Source organism: Lutjanus erythropterus, chromosome 7 (assembly GCF_056507025.1).
Source record: "Lutjanus erythropterus isolate fLutEry1 chromosome 7, fLutEry1.hap2, whole genome shotgun sequence".
Taxonomy (NCBI): domain Eukaryota; kingdom Metazoa; phylum Chordata; class Actinopteri; order Lutjaniformes; family Lutjanidae; genus Lutjanus; species Lutjanus erythropterus.
In genome coordinates, this window is record NC_139323.1 from 4,620,630 (window position 1) to 4,644,151 (window position 23,522).

Consider the following 23,522-nt stretch of genomic DNA (forward strand, 5'->3'; position numbering starts at 1 on the left):
TTCTTTTGTAAAACTTTTTAATGTTCATAAGTCCTTAACAACTGACATCAGCATGGTGTCCTACATTCTAACAGTCCTTAAACACCCACACTGTCTCAGGTTTACAGAAGAAGTCAATAATAACATCAGTGGCCAAAAAGCCCTGTGCTACAGCGAATAATGATTTTTGTCCTGTAGCTCTGACCTCGACTATCATGAAACTGTTTTGAGAAATTTTGCTTTGACTCAAAAAAGAAGTGGCGCCTGTGCCAGATACATGTCAATTTGCCTACGAACATGAAGGCGGTACTGAAAATGAAATTCTCAGCATGTTACACTTTATCTCCAAGCACCTTGAGAACACAAAAACCTATGCTTGAGTCTTTTTTGTATTGATTTTAGTTCAGTGTTTAACACTGTGTAACCCTACCTGCTCTTAGAGAAGCCGAAGGACATGAATGTCAATACTACCCTGATTAGATGGTTTTACTCTTTTTTTTTTTAACTGCAAGGTCACAACAAGTGAAGGTCAATGAGACATATTTAGAGACCAGATACAGCAATACAGGGGTCCCACAAGGTTTCGTGGTATCATCCCTACTTTTAACACCGTACACAAAAGACTGCAGGAAAGTACATCCCAATAATTTTATTTTTAAATTTGCAGATACTGTGATTTTAAGCCTCCTCCACAAGAACACAGGCACCTTTATCAAGTGATGTGACACCAAACATCTCATTCTAAATGTCACGGAGGAAAGTGTCTGACCATGAGCCAGTGGTCACTAAAAACCAGGATATCATTCAGGTGTCTTCATATAAATACTCCACATAGACAACCTTATTTACTGGAAAATACACAGTGATAACCTGTGCAATCGTCTGCAACAGCAACACTTTATTTTTAAAGGTGATTTAGGCTGTATGGAGTGAGCAGACAGATCATGCTGATGTACTATTCATCTATTATCAGATAAAGAATTACAGTAGGGTTTGGCAACCTAACAGTGCAACTGAAAAACAGGCTTGTTAGCACGCACAAAACGGCAATGAAAATAATAGTGCAGTAAGAATACAGTCTGTGTGACCAGGCAGTCATGAAACAAGTAACAAAAATCACTTCAGACTGTCAGCATCCCCTCTTCTCTGCCATCAGGAAGAAGACTCTGTGTGCCACGGTGCAAATCAAACCGCTATCGTTTGTTCCAGCCTCCATCAAGCTGCTGGGCTCTCATGCTAAAGCTTTGTGCAATAAATACATAAGCACTTTAGCACTTTTGCACTTTAATTAACTTATGCCATTATGTCGTCAAAGTCAAATGCACAGTCAGATGTCTCCTTCTTTGTTTTATGTGAAGCACCTGTCTAGCTTCGTTTAAAATGTTTATATTTCTGTGATGTTTGTGTCTTTATTGTGAAGCAATGGACTGTAGCTCTGATAAATTTCCCTTTGGGGACAATAAAGTTTACTTTATTAACTCAAACTCTAGATATGAAACAGCTGATACAGAGAAACTGTGATCCATTACAGAATGAAGTTTTAATAGTCAAGTCAATGTAAAATATAAAGTCCATCATCACTGCTTTACAATTTGTACAACATACGACTCCTTCTGTCCGTGGATACCAAAGACTAAACAAATCAATATATAATAATTCAGTATTTATTTCAGTAGAAACTAATGTACTTAGATATCAAATAGATATTAAATAGTATGAAGAACAAAGAACAACCAGCGAGGAGCAGGTATGTGGGTGAAAACACTTTGTTCATGAGAGGTCAGAGGAGAACAGCTGGACTGGTTCAAGCTCACAGGACGAAGACGCAAATAATAACACAGTTATTTATGTCATTGTCAATTATTTAATTTGCTACCTGATTTGTTTTATTAATATGATTATGACCCATCTAACATTTGTGTTCCTTTAATCAAAGGTCTAGGTATCAAAGTGTCAGTAAAGGATGTTGTGTCTGTGTAGCACTTGCGTGTCACAACATACCTGACCACCACATCAAACTCATCAATCCTCTGTCCCAGAGACTTGTTGGCGAGGATTCCTCCGTTCCCGACTATGATGCACGTCTTACAGCTCATACTGCGACACAGAAAAGATGCACTGTTGTGATGTGGTACTGCAGTACTACTCCAGTCATTTATTTCATGTGTTTACTTTGAAAGTACAGCATGTCTTACTGTAATTTCCACTTTTAAAGGTGTGTATTTAAACTAATAGGTTTGTCTCTTTGATTGGAACCACTGGAGGTGAGGTGACAACCGGGAAAAAAATTAAATGTCAGAGCAAGCAGGGGAAGAAAATCTACCCAACAGGAGAAATTAATCCCTACGTACACCTATCCTATTTGTTTTTGGATTTTTTAGTATAGTGTCATGGATTCATATTCTGTTTTATGTCTAATACTTGAAAAAGACAGATTTACAGCTGGGCCATTTTATTTGAAGACAAGACTCTGCAAGAGCATAGGAGACAGATTATGGCTGGGTGATTGGAGGAACGTATCACCTATCAATGATGGGATGAATCCATCACTGGTTATTTTTTTTTTCTTTTGGCTGATTGATACTTGTCAATTTATTTTGCACATGTAACGGTCTGTAGAAAGTCTAACAAAGACCTTTCATAGAGTTGTAGATGTTTTTCCTGAAGAGTCTGAATAAAGTGAGTTAATTAAGCTCGTCTTAATATAAAACAGTAAAAACTTGAATTCAGGAGGTGTGCGGTGGTATTTTTCTGTTTAAAAAGGACAATAGGTGTGATGTGGCTGGTTGGAAAAGCTGAATACTTCTGGAATTTTAATATTTACAAATACAAATACGCAATAATTTGCATAATTTTCCACAACAGAAATGTGACCTAAAATAAACATCAAAATGTGCATTTTGGACGTTTTCTTTCGACTTGTCTGAAAGAAGACATGTTACGGAAGGAAAATAACCCAAAAACTAAAAATTAAAAAACAATGTTTTCACTTGTAAAGGACTCTCTATGACTGATATTCAGCACCTTGAAAATGTTGTTGCATCCTTACTCTGATTGGTACATTTACAGCTCCTGCTAAGGCCTTATTATATTATATACATTATATACAATATTCTTTGTAGCAGAGATCTTTGATCTAAATGGGAATGACCTGGTTAAATAAAAGCTAAATAACTGAAAATTAATTAAAAATATTTGAATGAGATATTCTTTAGTCTTCATGAAGCAGTTTTTATCTGTAAATGTGTTTTTAGAGAGTCATTTAACACAATCACTTGATTACACACAGTTGCAACTTCTAAAAACAACTGACTGTATGACTGGTCATTTTGGAGTGTCATACTAAAGTAGTTTTCCTAGAGAGTTGTACAGAGGATTACGGTCACAGTTCTCTTCTCTTACTCAGTATTTATTCTGATGTAAAGTACTCTATGAAGCATTAACAGCAAAAGTGAGACAGTTAACACAAGTCAATGTGTCACACTTTGGTTATTATTATGATTATAAAGTCGTATTGCAGACTCAGTACAACATGTGTCCTGTGTTTAGTCTGTGCTGCTTAATTCTGGGTGGAAAAATAAACACATTCCTAATTGTCTTAGCTGGCTGATGAAACAGGCTCAGTACACAGTGTCCATGGAACTGATCAGGTCCTTATAAAGACAAAAGCTTCCACCCAAAGTGAAATCAAACAACACAGTTAGTCCAATAACTGTGATCTGGGATCCAGGCATTAATGTTGGAGTTCAGGGTAAATGGACAGACTTTCTATTTAACCACAGAAATTTGGTTTAGACTACAGAAGCAGCGGCCGCTGGAATAAACCAGCACAGTGGAACACTGAGGGGCAAACCCCTGAGAAGAGATGAGACATGAGCAATGTTTGGATACAAAAGCTCTCATCGTTCAGTACATCAGTGTGTACATCAAGGGTCAAACATGGCTCCAGGACGAAGGTACTCCTTAAAGGAACAGTTCACCCCAAAATCAAAAATACACATTCTTCCCCTGGCCTGTAGCACTATTTATCCATCTTGATTTTTTTGGTGTGAGTTGCAGAGTTTTAGAGATATCGGCTGTAGAGATGTCTGCCTTCTTTCCAATATAATGGGAGTAAATGGTTACCTTGCGAGGCAGCTGGATGTGCGAGATCACACAAAAATCCATCTTGCCAGGTTTTGAGTTACCCGTTTGTGTCCAATCAGCATCCTAGGAGGGACTACAGGTGTGGTTTTAGGTGTGACGACAGCGAGAAGTCCTGTAAACGACTTGTCACGATCAATTTAAAGAGGAGCAAAGATAAAGGAAAAGATATTTTCGCTTTTCTCCTGACCGGCTTCGGCAAAAGTATGATCCAATTGGTTAAAGTTAATCCATGTTAGATGTGATAGACAGATGGTTCTTCCAATCACCTGCCAAGTGTTTTTTAAAATGGCCACTTTTCAGGTGGTTCTGTGTAACAAACTAACTATCTGGTGAGTCAGGTTAGCTAAATGGCACTTGGCTTGTGAAATGCATTTGAAAACTTCAGAACCAGTGTCTCTTTCCAAAAATCGTTACCAAGATAATTCATGATTCATTTATATAATTATATAATTTTATATACTTTTTTTTCATAATTTTTGGCAAGAGACAACTTTTTTGATTTTTTTCAAATGTATTATTTTTGATGCACTGAGCACCACAATCCGAGTGCCATTTAGTGCCATCATATTGGAGAGAAGGCAGACATCTCTATGCTGATATCTCTATAACTCTGCAACTCACACCAAAAAACTTGAGATGAATAAATAACAGTACAGGCCAGAGGAAAAATATGTATTTTTGATGTTGAGGTGAACTGTCCTTTAAAGTCAAAGGCCCTTTTGATTTCCTGATTGGGTATTTTTAAGTCCAAGAGGGTCAACTACAATGGATTATTATGAACTTTAGTACGGAGAATGTAAACTCATGGTTGTGTTAAAAGTTAGCTTGGGTCAGTCATAAACATATAAGACGAAGGAAATTTAAATATATAGTGAATATATACTTAAATTTACTTAGTGTACTAATAAAATAAGTAAATAAGTTTGAAATATTAGGTTAAGAAGCATACATTTTGTTATTTTGTGTCAAAAAATTGAGTATTGTATTGTAAATGTATAATAAGTTGTATATATTGTTGTATGTTTTGATTTATTGGCATATGTATACTTTTGGTGTTACCGCACCAAAAGTGGTGCAGCCAATCAGCATCCTAGGAGGGCAGCTAAGGGCGTGGCTTTAGGTGTGACGACAGTGAGAGGCGTCCTTGGAAGCAGCTTGTCACAAACAATTGAAAGAGAAGCAAAGAGAGCAAAGTATTGTAAATGTATAATAAGTTGTATAAGTTGTTTTCAATAAGTTTTCAATACCTAATAGTTATGATAACAAGTCAGATGACTAATTGATAGACCAGACAGAGAAATATGAAACACACAGAGACATGACCCTGATGAAACTAAGATAGCTAATCAGCCTTAAGCAACATGTTGACTTTGAATGGACTGGCTTTAAGGCTGACTCTGTGAACATCTTACATATTCTCCAAATATAGATCCTGGAAGAAGGTGACATTGTGATGACTGGATCAGAGCATGACAGGACAACTTTGCACCGACTTACCTATCAATTTCTTCCCCTAGGCTGTAGCTCATAGTAGCTCCCAGAATAATATCTATGATCTTCTCTGCAAATATATGAGAGAGAAAGAGGCAGTGAGAAAACATCAAGAAAGATGAAGATTAAAAGTGATCATTCTTTCCTCTACATTCCACTCAGCTATGATGCCCTCATCTCCAGCACGACTCGACTAGCTGTGATGAATGAGGCAGGCTGGGAGCCAGCAGCTGGGTGGGCTCACACTTCTTCCCCTTACAGTGTTATACAACCATTAAAGATGGGTGGCCAAGCGAGGTACGGGCCTTCCTTCCGGGGGCCGATATGTGCGAGACGCTGTACAGAAACAGCCAGGGTTTTTAAACAACACTTTCTCTGCCTGATGGAAGACAACCCAGAGAGACATTATGTCACAGTTCTGTCCCAGTTTTGAAAGAGAAACCTTGCTGTCGTCAGGTTTGGGGAAGGATATCAATCTCATGTTGGTGTCTTAAGTACAGAGCTGGAGTCAGATCAGAAATGTGGAAAAACAAAGTGGTTTTGTGACATGTTTCATTCAGGAACTTTGTCTTGCAGATATTGTTCATCTTATTTTTAAACATGGGCTGTAATTAGAGCTGCAATGATTAATGGATGAACCAATAGTTATTAAATTAATCACCAACTAATTTACTAACCAATTAATCAGTTTTTAGCATTTTTTTAAAAGAAAAAAAGTCTGAATTCTCTGATTTCAGCTTCTTGGACGTGAATATTGTCTGGTTTCTTTACCCCTCTGTTATAATAAACTAAACATCTTTGGGTTGTGGTCAAAAGACAAGATGCGGAAACACTGATCAACACCATTTTATGGAACAAACAACTAATTGATTAATGGAGACAATAATCAACAGATTGGTGGCTAATTAAAATAATCATTACAGGAAAGACTTAAAAAATGGTTCCAAACATGTAGAGCACACAGATGTACATTATGTTTAGACCTATTTTTAAGATGACAAGATTGTGACAGGATTAATTAATTGATTAATTGAGAAAATGATTAACAGATTAATTGATAATAAACATAATTCAAGTTGCAGCCCTAGCTGTAATTTTGATCTCTAGATGCTCATCATAAAAATCTACAAAACAGTCACTTTACAGTCCTTAATAGCAGAGGATGAATTCTGTACACATGAATCATTTTTTGAATTTTTTCCCTTTTGTCCAAAGTTGGACAAGTTGGTAAATTCTCAACATATTACAGTCCCAGCTGCTTTAACTCTCAGTGGTCACATCAGAAGTGGTGCAAATATTCAACAAATTTCCAGAAATTCTGTTACATGTTTCTGTTTGTTACTACTGAGCAGAGGAAGAAGGCAAAACAATGTGACAACCTCAAGCGATGGGGGGAAATTGGGAAAGCATGATGAAGTACGGCATTTAGGTTTGTTTCATGTATGAATTTGAAAGAGCAGAATTTTTACATGCCTGTAGATCGACAGGTGCTTGGGAAAAGATCGTGGGTCAAGAATACAGAACAAAAGACTTCAACACAGTGTCTTCTTAACTTGCAATAACGTTTTGTTTCAGTGAGTGTATTTCTGTCCTCTCTTATATACATATAAATGTTATATTTCACTGTCGACCACTGTTTGCTGAGAGCTAGCTTTACCTTCAGTTTGTTAGCATTAAAGTTTGACCATATACCTTGCTGTTATCTTACTTTGCATATTTAATACACGTTCACAGGGTTCTTGTTTTAAAATGTGTCAGATTAAAACTTTTAAGAGTCAGCTGGAGATGGACTCAGCTGACTCAAGGAGTTCAAGCATTAGCATTAGCTTACATTAGCCAGTTACACTTAGGAAATCTGCTTGTGGGAGTCGTCATTTTAGTCGAGAAAATTCATGGTCGCCAGCTAGAGATGAGAAGCTGCCTTGTGCTTTTGCTTTCTTCTCTGTGGAATCAAAGACCTCCTGTTTCAACAATTACTGCCAGTTTCTATGTTGAATCTGTAATAGGTGTCACTAAAAGGTGTACGTGCAGCACAAGAATGGAGAGCTTGACAGGCGTAGCAACAGTAACTAAGGAGGGCGTTGCTTATCAATGGGTCAATAATGCCCACTTCACACAGGAGGTTAGGAGGTGTGAAAGTAGGACTGGAAGGGAAGTGGGATGCAGCCAAGAGGACAGTATAACAGCAGTTTTTTCACCCCGCTTTCAAATGTTGCTGTTTGTTCTGCAAACTAGTTTGTCTGAAGCATACTGAGGTCTTGACAGTGCTGGAGTATTCTTAGCTGACTCGTCTTAGCTGGTGAGAAATGCAGTGCAGTTTACACTTGAGTTAACTGGTATTACTTCAACTGAAAAGACAGAATGTGTGATCCTACCTTGTGATTTTACACCAAATGGCGGCGAATAATCCCCAATCTTGGAGAATCGTTTATAATTTGGATCGAGGAACATGGGCGCCAGTTTGTTGAACCTGTTGATATAAAAGACAACATGTTACAGCAAGTAAGACCAAAGAAGTGGAATTCATCAGTGTAATATCTGTCCAGGACCCCTACAGCCCTGATGTGTGGAGATGTACTGATTAATGGCAGAATGCTTAAGAGGATTTAGAGCATCGGGTTTCCACTTAATCCAGCCTGTCTGAATTTACTGTCACCCAAACAAAACTCAGAGACGAGTGTGAGGGAGAAGACGGAGCTGGAAACTTCACACAGTGAGGCTGGGAGCAGATATCCAGTCTGACCACTCAGCAGCCACAAGGGAGAAGTTTGTGCTGAAAGGAAGTTCATCAGTGGTGACCAGAGATACAGATACGTCATTGGCTAATGCTCTATATTGCAGTATGCAGGCTCGGGGAACAACGGATTACATGTGGCAAGATCATGTTACTAGGATACAAAAAGGGTAACTGTATTCCATTACAATAACAGAAAAAAAGATGTAATCAGATTACAGCTACATTTAGTAAAAATGGGGATTATTTTGCAAGATTACAATTTAAACCTACATTTTAAAATAAAGAACAATATACTACAATGTGCAGTGCACACACATTTCAACACTTCAGAAGCTGAGTCTCAGTTCATGTACTTCTGTACTTACACTTCCAGTTTCAATTGCATAAATGCGTTAACAATGACATTTACAACAAACTGAGGTGCAGTGCGAGCACCCAGATGATGTCACTGCTATGTAGTCCCAATGTTTTGTTGAGATGTTTAAAGTGTTATGTTGCAGTAATGTCACTGCAACACAAAGTGTTTTGTTAGTGTTTTTAATGTACAGTTTCTACATTCTGTTAGTGTTTGTAATGTGTTGGTGGTCTATGTTGGTAACTGTCATTTTTGTGCTTTTTAGTGGACACCATGAGTGAGGGGTCGAATATATTTCATCACATATGCGTCACTGTCCCCAGCACACTCTATATGCTTGAAATCAATGTCAAGGTAACTACTACTAACAAATTGTGATAGTACATATCATATAATATGTGAGGCGAACATAAGCGCACAAACATAAGTGGGAATGAAAACGGTGTAGGAATCAAGCAAAATCGAAAATTCTGTTTCTTAGTGATTCCTTAAGAATTGTTATTTTAAGTATGCATAGCCTTTTTAGGATAACTTGTGAAGTATTCAGCATTCATTTCTGATATATGCATACAATTAGCAGCAGGTTACTAGAGCATGAATAAACTTTAAATGATTATCTTTTAAACAGATGTATACAGTAATAATAAGGTAATATATCACATAATAAGTTGATGATTTACTCATGAACTTAGTCTGGCTGATTACCATCTATAGTTTACAGTTGTACATTTATAATGAAGGTGTGATTAACACTGCATGGAAAACTGAAATAACACAGTTAAGTGTATTCTGTTAGTTTGTTGCTTCGCAGCATTAAACATGTTCTGCTCTATTTAATTCTCACATCTGTCTCCACTTTGGGGGATTAGGCTTTAATGAGTGCAGATACAGCTGAGCTTCTTGTTTAAGCACAACTGGACATGTACTGAATGTATGTAATGTATATGTGTGCATGCAAGTCAAGATCCCCAGGCGAAAGATGACATAACAAAAATGAATTCATAACCTTAATATAATCAGAATTTACCATGATGTCTTCAGACATCAACTGACCACCTCCAAATCCCATATGACAAATAGTTTAATTTACACTTTAAAGATCTGAAAATTGTCAGCAACTAAAAAGAGGAGACACAAACTTGGTTCCAAAAGCTAAATTGACTTTCCTGGAATACTGGAGGGAAAATGAATAATGTGCTCTGTCAGGACACTGACTGTACATAAACTGCTAAAGAGTTTCTGACAGGACCAACCACATTCACAATACTTTGAGGCAATCTACAAATAAGTATCCCTTTGGAAAATATAATTCAAAATTAATCAGAAAATGCATCAACTCTTAGTCAAAATAGTTTCTGCTATGAAATGTTTCACAAAAAATAAACTTGGTTAAAAATAAAATAAAATAAGTCCAGTTTTGATAAATGAAACCTACAAAAACTCACATGTAGAAAGACCAAACAGGATTTTACTGTGGGAGAAAAACTGTGTTTCTTTAACCGAGTCAACCCCTGCAGCTTTGGCAGCTTGTTTCTTTTCATGTGTAATATCACGTAATGAACAGCAAATGAGCTTTGATTTGGCAAAACAAAACAGCTGCTAATCAGTGGATGCTGGAGGGTTATATTGGGAAGAAAAATTTTCCTGAAAACACTTAAACACAGTTAAGAAATCAGCTACTAATGATGCATTTTGCCCTTCTGTCTCCATATTGTTTTAGTGTTTGATGTATTTATCCTGCCTGGATACAAATGAAACTGGAGGTCACTCAGTAGAGTGCAGATTTCTGCCAGGGAACCTGAAAAGGATGGATGTAAAGGGCTGGAACGGATGTAAACCCTTTGTAATCACCAAATTTTTTATTAGTAATTTTAATGTAATTACTGATTTTTTTTCAGTAAGTGTAACAGATTACAGTTTTTTTTTTGTAATTTAATTACATGTAACTTGTTACTTGTACTAGCATCATCACTTCACATCAACGCTTAAAGCAGTTTCAAATTTTTTGTGACCAAGGCACACCAAGGGGCAGACCTGTAGTCATATCCATGCAAAATAACCCATTATGCAAAGGGTACCCTTTGAGCCAATCAGAGGCAGAGTCTGTAGTGTGCAGGTAAGGAAACAATGACAAAACCGGGGTTCACTTTGATGGTTAGGGGTTTTTAAAAGAATTTCTATTAAACTGATATGGAGATGATGTATTGTAGGGTGCAGCAGAGGTCACAAGGGGTCAGTCTCTCTACTGCAGCACAGCTAAGTAGAGTAAAGTTACATGGCTATCTAGAAGAAAACAAGAAAAATGTCTCTGTCCATTTGGACATGGTATTCTGGACTCAGTCCTCCTTATAAGGTGAACCAGCAAACACTGCAGGCTACTGATTGCTTGCAGTAGCGTATCACAGTGAGTATGTAACTTTAGTGAGCATGAGAGAAGGCGAGTGGCAGACTGATTATTGTCTATAGTGTTGGGGAATGATGGTTAATGTGTGCTGAGTGGAGGACAAAGTGAGCACTGAAGTTTTCTGCCTGGCAGTAAATGTACAGTGTGGGTTTGAGTTTGTCAGTGGACACAAGCTACAGCGTCTCAAGAATGAAGCACAGCTCCTCTGTGTGTGTGTGTGTGTGTGTGTGTGTGTGTGTGTGTGTGTGTGTGTGTGTGTTGTTTCCCTGCTCTGGGCAGTGATCATTGCTATGATGATCAAGTCCTTCTATGTCAATGGAGTACTACAATTAGGGATGGCTATAGTTGGGTGGTCTAAAGGTATTATGGTACACCAGGGAATTAAGAAATCCTGATGGTATGATTTTCAATACCATCATAAATACAGATGCTTTCTATTACACTGATGCTGAGACATTGTATTGTAGTGTGCAGTTTATGCCACCAGGGGTCAGTCTCTGTGTGGCAGCGCAGCTGAGCAGATAAAAATCGCTTAAATGTGAAGAAGAAACATGACATTTTGGGAATAAAGTTACAGGATTAACTAATTAAAAAGAGCAAAAAAGCCTCTGTCCCTGTTTTGGATTATATTGGCTTCACACCAGATGATAAAGACAAGCAAGTAGCATTTCATTGTGAGTGTGTAACTTTAGCGAGCATCACAGAGGGTCAGACTAATTACTGGTGACAGAGTTACTTTGAATACATGCTGGGTGGAGGAAAACTGAGCAGTGAAGTTGTCATTCTGGCAGAATATGTACAGATATGGCGCTGCAAATTTACAGTTTAGGTTCGACTCTGTCAGTGAATAAAAGCTGCATTGAAGTGGAGCTCCTGTGTGTGTGGGTGTTGCGTCCCATCTGTGGGAATAGTGCTGCTATAATGGTCAGTTCTGGCTATGTTGTGGGAGTATTAAGTACAGTGGAGGACAGTGCAGTTGAGCTGTTTTACACACGTTTTACACAAATACCGTGTACCCCCATAAAATATCAGGAGGGTATGAAGGTATGAAAAAATGGATACCGCCCAAGCCTAATACTAATCTGCTTAATGATAGCGATACTTGTTGATACTCTTATTGATACTACTTTCCATACTAAAGACATTATAAAAAAATCATGACATGACATGATATGCAAAGATGTGAAAAAAAAAATCAGACTTTGAAGGGGGGTAACTGGTAACCGAGAGTAAAGGCTGTGGTCATCTCCTGAGCAAAGGAGCAGCTTGTCACTGAAATAAGAATAGCCTGGTCCACCTTAAAGGTCAACCCACCTTAAATGAGCCTGTGTCAGAGCTGTCATCTCTTCAGGGCTAACCGCAACCAGCAGCATTCAAAACACAGGACCATGACATGGATCTTGAGGAGTTGTAACATTTATTCACTGACAAACAGCCTGAATTATACGGACACACTGTACTTCACTGCTACGCTTACTGTCTGTCCATCTCTGTGTCTCTCATCGTAACTGCACACTCACATGGTGACATGAGGACGCCAGAAAAAAAGGAGAGCAGCATGCAGAGTTTCATTTCATGTATTCAGCCTTGACATTTGCGTCTGGTCTCAGTTTATGCTGCAAAATAGCAACAACAAGATGCTTTGTTTGGTTTGTGTTGATGTGTTTGAGAGGAAGAGAGGGAAAGAGTGTCGGGTACAGAATGATGGGCAAAGAGACCACTTGCATAAAAACCGATAGCAGCACCGTTTGTCCAGGAGCTTATCAATAATTTGGTGCTGACCAATCAGAAAGCAGCACCAATTTAGTATCGGCACTCGATACCCATTCCTAAATTCGGTGCAGTTAAGTACAGCTGAGTTAACCCGTTTCCACAAGTTTTACACAAATACAGGAATAATGCTGTACATACGCAAGTAAAATGTGAGGAGGGTATGAAAAAATGGATACCACCCAAGCCTATTGCCATCCCTAAAGCCATGACACTTGCATGACTAAAAATGTAGTAATGAAAGTGATTATACAAATGCAGCAATGAAATGTTACCAAAATAGTTTTTGACTGCAATAAGAGACAAAAAGAACAGAAGCAATGACAGATTAGATGAAGGGAGGTTAAAAGGACAGAAGAAAGTGGGGCGTACAGACTGAGGATAATTCTGATGAAGTAGCAGGAGTTTTTGAATGACTCCATCTCTGTTAGAGCTTCTGGCCTGTTCTCTCACCTGCATCACCTGCTGTCAGCTGCAGCAGGAACCAGCTGAGCAAAGCCAGCAGAATAAATGGGTCAAGGATGCCCGGGGCATTTTCACCACTCTTTTCTCTAGAGAAAAATCCTCCTGTGTTATTTTAACAGGTTACAATCTGGACTCTGAGCATACTTCATTAACGCTGCCGTCTGAAGGCCCTGGCGGGTTCGGGGGTTGCGTGTCTCTGATGCTCAGAGAGTAAGTGGGTAAGTGAACTGGCCCGGGTGTTCTCACGCACTGGGACAACAGCAGAGCGCAAGAGGACGAAAATAGATCTACGCAACACACAGGCCCATTCAGAACACTGCATCTTCCGGCTCTTTTTATACATAGTGCTAAAAACACAAGCAGGTGAAGGGCTTTCATGGTGTGGGGACTTGTACGCTCTTAAATAATGCAGAGACAGAAATGGGATCTTTCCTCTATCATACCACTCTGAGCTCAGAGAGCTTTCTGCTTTTGATAAAACTGTTTGACTGAGAATATGTGATTTTGGTCAGGCATAGAGTAAGTAAAATACGTGGTTCTCCAGAGCAGCACAAACACAGGGGTGCAACCCAGTGTAACAAAAATTTTGATGGTTTTATTTTGACTAAATTGTCTCAATGATATAAATGATGTAAAAATTTAGACAAAATCTCGGTTCATTCTGCACTGATGAAAATAGTTGCAGCAATAATCAGCATTTCAAAGCTCCACTAAATCAGGCAAAGTGCTTCACCTTCACTGGCAGCTATCAAGAAAAGACCGAGTGCCTCGAGGATGAAAAGATACAGACAAAAGACACCTATCAGTTACGTAAGTCGATAACATGTATGTTCATTCCCTTGAACTAAAACTAGGTGGAGCTCAAGTTCTGTGTGGATTCAGGGTACAGTGTCGTACTTCATACTGTCCCATATTGTTAAATTTAACAGAGCTGAACTCACAGTAAAACATCTCCTTCTTCTAAATCTATGACTTCTTACGACTCACAAACAGACACTAACTTGCTCATTGAACACATTTAAAATACTCCATGTTGAACAAATAAGTGTGATGATTCCCAGATGACACAGTTGACACATTTTTACAAATAGGAGGAGTTAAACTGCTTCAACCTGCCTCACTACTGGGGTGAGTTGTACCACTACTGTAGCTGGGGATAGATGTAACAATGAGAGGCAATTTGCTGATTGAAGATCCACATTATCCAATTTATGAAATCACTTCATTGAGGAAAATTAATTCTGAATGAAAGAACAATTTAAAGTGACCAAACAGGACTATGACTAAAACATGACGAAAATTAGAGACTAAATTATGACTAAAATTAGTGAGTTTCACTCACTAAATCTTCAATAAAACAAAAGACTAAAATACAATAAAAGAAGATGTTAACTGTTAAGTGTTGGGTTAAGCGCCTTGAATGTTGATGACTGGCCACATATGTCGGCTAATTTGCATACACACACCCTGTACTCATGTCCAGAAGGGAACCTTAGATTTGTGAATCTGTGTGCCTTGTTTCTTCATTGTGCACAACTTCACAACAAATAATATTTGGTTTAGTTATAACCTCACTGACTCTGTTTAAAAACCTTAAAAATCACTTTTTGTCCATATTAAATTGGACAATTTAAAAGTGTTTTGTTATATGCTGCAAAGTAATGTGCTATGTGTTGATGTGTGCATTAGCTGATGGGCCAGGCGGGTGTGGGTCATTTATTAGAAAATATCTCAGGTTTGGGTGGGCAGATTAAGTATCTGTCAGAGTAAGTTATTAATTTATCTGTCTCCCTCTTTCTCAAACATGCACAACCGCTGGTACTGCAGATGTGCGCACAGCAGCACATCCAGTGCGTGATGTCATGTGCTCAAAGCATGATAGGTTTTAATCCAGAAACCGTGGGCACCAGGTCCACATGTGGACTACTATTCTGTTAAAATTCACTATTACAGGATGAAGGGAAAAAGAGAGAGATAATGAGAGGAAGAAAAAGCAAGACCCAGAATTCATGTCTTTGTTGAAGGCCTACTTTGTCTGTTGCTATTCAACAATGATGAACACATTTGGAACAATTTTTCTGTCTAATTAATTGTGTAGATCTTCCCACTACTGTGAGCGGGGGAGAAACACTCTGACAGCTTCTCTTATCCAGATGCAGGATCAGCCTGTTGGAGAGTGTGAACACAGTGTAATCATGTGCTACTATTGTGCTGCTACAATGCAGAAAGTTTGTGAATAAACTTCAGGAAAGCCAATAGAAACAAAAAAAGGTAGCATTAAATTTTCAGCACCTCTAGAAGGATAGCACTTTAAAATGTTGAAATATAACAGCTCCTAAACTACACTGTGTCATCTTGGAAGAGTTTTTTTTTCTTCTTTGGACAAGTGCTGGTCACCACAAGTGAAAAACAAACATGAACTCTTTTTTTATTCCTCATGTTCTTAAATTGTTTTCATACTTGACTTATTTATTTTATGGTTTATGCACTCAATTTTATATGTATTTATTTTAGCTGCTATGATGTTGTTCCTGTATTTGTTTGACACATTCATCTTAATCTTAAAAGTAAGTGGGGTGAAGAGAAAAAAACATACTCAGCGAATAGCTGATTCTGCCTTTGAAAGCTAATTTCCGGTGATTTTTAATTTAATATTAGTTGTGACAACCCTACAGCTGATGTAGCATCTCCTGTAGGCAGACCAGTATGCTACTGTATGTCCGGCACGCATGTTTATAGTTTATGTCTGCCCTCAAGATGGCAAATTTAACAAATTCTATCAAAATATATGACAAGGACCACATGCTGCCACATTAAAACGTTTAAGTGGGTGGCTGAAATTGAAAAATGCAATGTGCTGTATGATATTAATCCCTTAGGATAAATTAATCAATTCCAATTTAACCACAATAATGAAAGAAAAATGAAATACACAACTATTGTGATGGATTACAGAGCCAATATAGACAGACTCTAATCAAAAACTCTCATTATTTTGTTCAGTTGGTGGGTGATATTCTGGAATAACTAATAATTAGTTATATGAATTAATACAGTTATTTTCAGAGTCAGTAATATTTATTTTTTTCTGTCTGTCTGGGACAATGCAAGACACATTGTAGCAGATTACAGTAACAAGATACAGATGTGTTGCGTGCAGGGTTTCTTGCCAAGGCCAATTTGCAACTCCTGTACCTGGTTAGGCTTTTCTACTTCAAAAGGCCATGGCATAAAATAATAAGAATTCATTAGTACAGTTGAGTACATACGTGATAGGCAAACACGAAGAATTCTGCTGTTGACCCAAATAGCTAAAAAATAACAACGTCAGAGTGTGTATTTAATGAAATCATAAATGTAACTTAGAACTGTTTGTAGAAAGCAACAACCTAATAATCTTGCTGTACACTGCTGATATCATGCATTTGCAGGAACTAAATCAGTTACCAAACTGAAATATGGTCACGCTCTAGTAGAACACAAACACCAACAATGCCAGAGATACAGGATGGACCAGCGATTGAGTTTAAAATGGTAACACCAGGGTCACAGTGATCGCAACATGTCTGATAATCACATTTGAAGTCTAAAATGCTACAAGCTCAATTCACGTGTGCAGAAACATATGGTTAGTATTCTTACTTTGGATAAATGGCGGTCATCTTGGCAGCTGCAAATCCAGGTTTGCAGGCTCCTTCACTCAGATTGCCATACTTGTACATCAGCTCCAGAGGCCTGCAGACACAGAGGAATGAAGTCAAGCAAAGATTCAGTATTCACACACACATTATACATGCAGTACAAAATATATGATACAAATACTGTAAATAATGGTGTGCACACCTCAACAGTGTTGGCCTGTGCTAACGTGACACACCAGATGGTTTGTTACACAGAACCATCTGGGAAGTCGTCTTTAGAAACTATTTGGAAAAGGGCAGGCACTTTCAAAGACACTTGGCAGGCAACTCATCGAATCATCTGGCTATTACATCTAACACAGGCTAACTTCAATCAATCAGATCAATGCTTCAGTGGACACTTTGCTGTTGTCACACCTAAAACCATGCCCATAGCTGCCAGTGGCTCCTAAGGTGCTGATTGGATGCACCACTTTTGGTGCGGACACAAAGGGATAACTTGAAGCCTGGCAAGATGGATTTTTGCGTGATCTTGCGAGACCAGCTGTTTCACAAGGTAAAGTCTGTGTACCTTATCACTGACACGCACCTGAAAACAACCCCCAAGGCATTACTGTAGTTCCTAGACTTCAAATGGGAAGGGAATTTTGTAAAAGTAGTAAAATGTATACTCACAGAGTAGCGTCCAGCTTCAGAAGGAATCCTTGTTTGTCATACACTAGACAAAGAAAAGGAAGGTCAATATGATGACAATAAATGGCATGCCTTAACATTTAGAATATCAGTTTGGTTACTTTTATGAAGTCATTAAATTGCAAAGAATGTAAAAATATTCTTGCAAATCTGTTACCACAGTAGAGTCTCCAAATGGTATTCTGCAGTGTGCTGCTTTTGGAATGTGGTGAAATGTGTGAGGACCAAGTTGGAGGTTAACCCCAACCAAACACTGAGCATGCAGTAGCTGCCATGCACAAATTAAGTTGGAATAATTCAAGAACATTGCCATGAATATGATCCAGGGCTTTGCAGAATCATCAACACCCTAAGATTGGTGGTCTCACTCACTTGGTTCTTCACTCTAGTGCACAACACCAGAGCCCCCCCCCAGAGCTGTGTGCTCAGCAACAAGTCTAAAGTGGTGTGGGTATATTGCTACTGGTAATTATGAAACGCTGAAATACAATTCAGAAAATTCAGTTTGACCGACACATCCATTTGAAGGCTTATCATACATAAAAACACTGCACAGCGACTCATGATACTCAAAGACAGGACTTCACAAGTCAAAGTTACAACAGCAACTGTTGTTTCACAACCTGACATGCCAGATGGTTTGTTACACAGAAGCTTCTGGGAAGTCATCTTCAAAAACTGTTTGGAAAAGGGCAGGTACAAAATACATTTGGTAGGTGATTGGATGAAGCATCTGTCTTTGCTCTTCTGTCAATCAAGAAATACTCTCCACTTCTGATATAACTGATGCTATCACAGTATCTAAGCTAACCTCTTCTGTAGCCACCATTGTTTATTCACGATGAGCCGCTTCCATGAACGCTTCTCATCACACTAAAAACCATGCCCATAGCTGCCAGTAGTCCCTTCTAGGACACCTTTGGTGTGGACAAAAAATGGATAACTTGAAGCCTGGCAAGATGGATCCAAGGTAAGGTCTTTTATCCTCCTCCTCCATCTTGAATATTGTGAGCCAACATTCAAATTATTCAAATTCTGTTTACCGCATATACTGATGAACATGCATGAATTTCCATGCCTAATGTAGTAAAGAGACCTGATTGCATGGCTTCTGTCCGTGTCAGGAGAAAGTCAAACCCTGAATAAAGAAATCTACCTGGAATGTGCACTCACATGTATCTGATTGGCATTACTGGACAATGTTGTGCAGCACTGATGAAAAATTTCCAACTTTTTGGCTGGATGGCCAGCTTTTGATGAAGCATTGTTTTGTGCACCGTCACCGAGTCAACACAACAGCCCTCTCATTTACTAATATGAATGAAAGGTTGCCTTTTTGACACAGTGCTCATGTTGCTCTGAACATGGTTTCAGTATGAAGGTAAAGAAAAGGGAGAGTTGGTAAAGAAAGATAAATCAGTCTGACTTTATGGACATGCCAAGTCTTTTCCCTGAGGACAGATATAAGCATAACATACACAAGCAGATAACCCTAACATAGGCAGAGATTGGTAGGGTGAAATCCAGTAAAGAGAAAAAGACCCCGATACAACTAACGAAGCTGGAACTGCAGGGGTCAACAAAGCTCAACACTTATCAAGCTCTTTCATTGTTCTATCTTCTCACTGAAGCAAACCTTTTACTGCAGTAGAGATGAAGTGAAAAAGAAGAGAACATGGTGCAGATAAGCCAGTGAGGCGCATACATGTACTGTAAGCCAAACTGACACTATCTCTGGGAAAGAACAGCGTGTGATGTTTGGATGGTTGGAGGAAAGATAAGCTGTTCTTGTTGTTTCTGGACTGTGAGGGAGTGGGAGTATACATACCCTGCTGTAGCATCAAATAAACAGCCAACTTACTATCAACCTCAATCTTAACACGTTGGCTCTCAGTCTATGTCAGTCAAATAAAACGTTGCATGTTTAACACTGTTCTTGAAGTATATTCATTCACCTTCACACACTTGAGGAAGGAGAATTAAGTGAAAAATACTAGCCAACTTGAACCCTGGCAAGATTGATTCAAGAGTGATCTCATGAATCCTTCTACCTTGCAAGGTAAGCACAGATCAGGACAACACCAAAAACTTTTAACCAAAACACAAAACTTATACATATGTGAGAACTTAATATGAATAATTTCCTTTTAAAAAATTCAGTGAGCCCTAAAGTCTGTTTCCACACCTCTGAATCACCACCCCCATCTTCGTTATGTTCGGTGATTGCTGTTTTCCTGGTTGGAGCAGCTATTATCTAATCAGAACTTTTCGGGCTGGATTAAATTGGGGAGGTCATCTGTTAACACATAAACCGACTGACAGCAGGGTTCCTTTCCTTTTCCAAAGTCAAATTCAAGCATGTTTCAAGAATTAGAACATAAGAAGACGTACAGAAAATGATTACCTTACTTTTTCATCACATTAAATCAGATGGTAGTATTCTATAAAGAACCAAAGTGATGTTTCATGATAGCATCTACAGAAGGGTGACAAATTAAAAGGAAAAACAAAAAAACTTCATGTTTCTAAATGTGTCACGTGCTTGTAAGTAGACTTGGCATCCTATACAAACTGGCTGAGCCAGGTTGTATTTAAAAAGCCACCTCTTCAGTCAGGTGGCAATTTATTATGAAAGTAATGTAAGTGCAATTTCAAGTAGTTTCAAGCACTTCGTTTCTTAACAAACAGCTACAGCTTAATTTGAAGAAACATCACAACAAAATATGTTGACGTAGTTTTTTTTTTTTTATATATGTCTTAATAGACCTTAACAGGGATGTTTACCCAATACATTTTGTATTGTATTACAAATCTGGAAAAAACAGGTCCTAACTCACAGCACAATTAGACTACTGATATTTCAGAGCCATAGATTCTAACGGTCACAAGCCTCAGTCACACAAAGGATCAAGGAGTCAGACAGACAAGACTAACATGGTCAACTAAACAACCCCTCTGTCCTGCACTTGTGCTGCTAATAAGGGATGGAGAGGGGTGACAGCAGGTTCGCAAGAAAGGTTTGGCCATTTTGTGAACAAGAGGGATGGCATCCCCCCTCAAACTGCCAACTGTTTGTACTGCTTGTTAAGTGCTTTCATGCCAGAAAGTGACAAGGAATGAAACTGCTTCATTTAAAAAAGGTACAGGAAACCTGAAAATGATTTGGAAATAAAACAGGCCGTTGTTGTGTTTCATCTTTATCTGCGTCAGATACAAACAGTGAAATACAGAATTTGATTTGTTATGCGTTTCATAAGTTTGTATCTCATTCCTCAGGTGAACTGATACTCTGTCAATGTTGGGTGACTTGTTGTATTTTCATTTCTGATCATTAGGGCTCATCTGGCTCAACCATACAGTTTAGAGCTGTGAGATTCCTGTTACCTTTACAGTGTGCCATGTTTGTGTGTTGCCCTGGCAACCCATGCAAAACGGCTTTGCGGCTATTTCTGCAGTCTTCTTCAGTTTATTTACATCCAATTGAAACATCCACACCCTCCTGGCATACATGACAAAAGTTAGAATAAACTCTGGCTGTAATTTGATGTTTTGTGTAACTTTGAAACATGATTCTAGAGGTTTCCTGTACCTTTGATGTTTTAATGTACTAATATGCACTAACAAGCTGTTATAAATTGATGAACATGTTGTTGGAACAGTTTTTAACCAACAAAACTGTCCAACGTGGCTTTCTGGTTTGAATGTGGAAAAGCCGGAGGACTCTGCCTATACCTGATTTTACTATTCGTCCCACGGAGAATATGCTATCCTCATCTGTGTCTGCAACATACAGTACAAGTGTATGTTAGCAGCCCTTTGCATGTTTGCTATTTTGTTCACCTCACTGGAAACAAAACATGATCAACACCATACAATATAATGCAATCCGACAGGAAAGGGAATGTGACAATATCACCAAAAACTGTTGGCCAGTTTTGGAGGATACGAAACCTTGACCTCACGTTTAATGACAAAGTACAAATTCTCTGATTCACCAACAGTCATTAATAACTATCAACATCACTGACACTCATTGAACATTATTAACATCACTGACAGACATAAACTGTCATTAACAGTCATTGACAGTTATGAACAGTAAGTTATGGTTGTTAACAATTATTAATCCACATCCACAACTAATTGATTAATGAAGAAAATAAGCAACAGATTAATTTATTATGAAAATAATCATTACAGCAAAGATGTGAAAAATAGGAAAAGTCTTTCAAACTGACAAGACTGTGACAGGATCGATTAATCAATTAATGGAGAAAATAATCAACAGATTAATTGATGCTGAAAATAATGATTTTTTCAGCCCTATAAACATCCTTACTGACAGTCAGAACACAAAAATATCACCAGCTAAATGTAGTTAGCAGATATCATTAACTAAGTTCAATCCTGCGATACATTGCTCCTTTCCCACAGTTGGGAGCAGCTCTTTATATGGGCATTTGTCTGTTGCACTTATTTTATACATTTCTGATTATGACCAACTGACAGATGACAGATGAGCTGATGATGACAGCTACTAATGCGATCCTCCAAAAATGGCACAGCCACCCTAGATGGCTCTATAGTTCCCATTCCTTATACAAGAATATCACACGCTATGCCTTAAAAATGACTACAGTCTTTAGTTCCTTTTAAGAACTTTAGACAACATCTCCACCTTCATAAAAGTTTTTCACAGAACACGCATTGATATGAAATAGTAGGATTAACACAAGTGTTACCAAAGAGACTAAATAAGGGCCTGTATTAGTGAGCCAGTACGCACAGTATCAACACTCTGACTCTGTTTGACCTGAATAGAACACAACCTTAATTAATATCAAAATGTGTATTATTACGATGAGGAACAGGGCAACATGTTTTCACAACTGACCCTGCCTGATTTGGCAGGTATCAGAAGGCTCACTGATGTCCAGGAGGGCTGAATGGTTGACAGAAATATTATCAAAATTGCCATATAGGGAAGTGCAACATTAAAATCGAAAGGGGCTGCAGTTTTTTTGACAGCGTTTTTATGAACTGTAGTGCTGCAGAAATGTCCGAGCCTACACTTCTGCAAATGTAGGTAAACATGTTGGTTTGGTGCAAACCCCAACAAAAGTCACATCATCAACATTTTTAGATTTTTCTCAGTAAAAATGAAATGCAAAACTTACCATTCCCACTAAAATCATGTCATATCAATCACAATATCTGTCAAACAATCACATGTATCATAATTCTTCTTGCATTGTTCCGCCCTAATGTCCAGCCTGTGGTACTTCAGGTAATATTGATATTATTGACAGTACTTATATGCTTGTTACAGAACTTCTAATCAAATAATACAAGCAGTAGAGAAGCAGGGATGTTGCCTGCTGATAAAAAAGATAACTTACAACTTACAACCCCTACAGTATATTGATAAAACCATGCATTTCCTTTTTGCCTGCTTTTTGCACATTTTGCATCTTTTTCTGTTGGTCAATAGCCACTGTTTAAAAAACATTATCCAGTCTCACTGATCCTAAACTTTAAGCCTCATAGATTCACAAATATGTTTGTTAATATCATCTTCTATATCATGACACCAAGATTGATGACTGATTAAAAATATTCAGATCCCATTTTCTCTCTGTGTAAGAGGGTATTTATCTTCATTTGTATTTACACAGACAGTACAAGCTGTTATAAGGTTGATTTGAAAAGATAAATGTACGGCTGAATTTTCTGGCACAGTCTCGTTTCTGGCTGCCAAAAGTTTACAGGAAAAGCTTAAGTGCATTATAAAGAATAAGCATTTGCTTGGCTCCACTTAACACACCATTTTCTAATCAGGAT

At 38.2% G+C, this 23,522-nt stretch overlaps 1 protein-coding gene across 2 annotated transcripts in view; it reads right to left on the bottom strand.

The window, feature by feature from the left end:
* Positions 1-23,522, bottom strand: part of st3gal3a (ST3 beta-galactoside alpha-2,3-sialyltransferase 3a) — a 53,533-nt gene that overhangs the window by 19,100 nt on the left and 10,911 nt on the right. For both annotated transcript variants that reach the window (XM_084722439.1, XM_084722440.1), the window contains exons 3-7: positions 17,664-17,706; positions 16,990-17,082; positions 7,992-8,086; positions 5,623-5,686; positions 1,981-2,076 (exon numbers count right to left, since the gene is read on the bottom strand). In XM_084722439.1, coding sequence (XP_084578565.1) covers positions 1,981-2,076; positions 5,623-5,686; positions 7,992-8,086; positions 16,990-17,082; positions 17,664-17,706 — 391 coding nt within the window. The remainder of the gene's footprint in view (positions 1-1,980; positions 2,077-5,622; positions 5,687-7,991; positions 8,087-16,989; positions 17,083-17,663; positions 17,707-23,522) is intronic.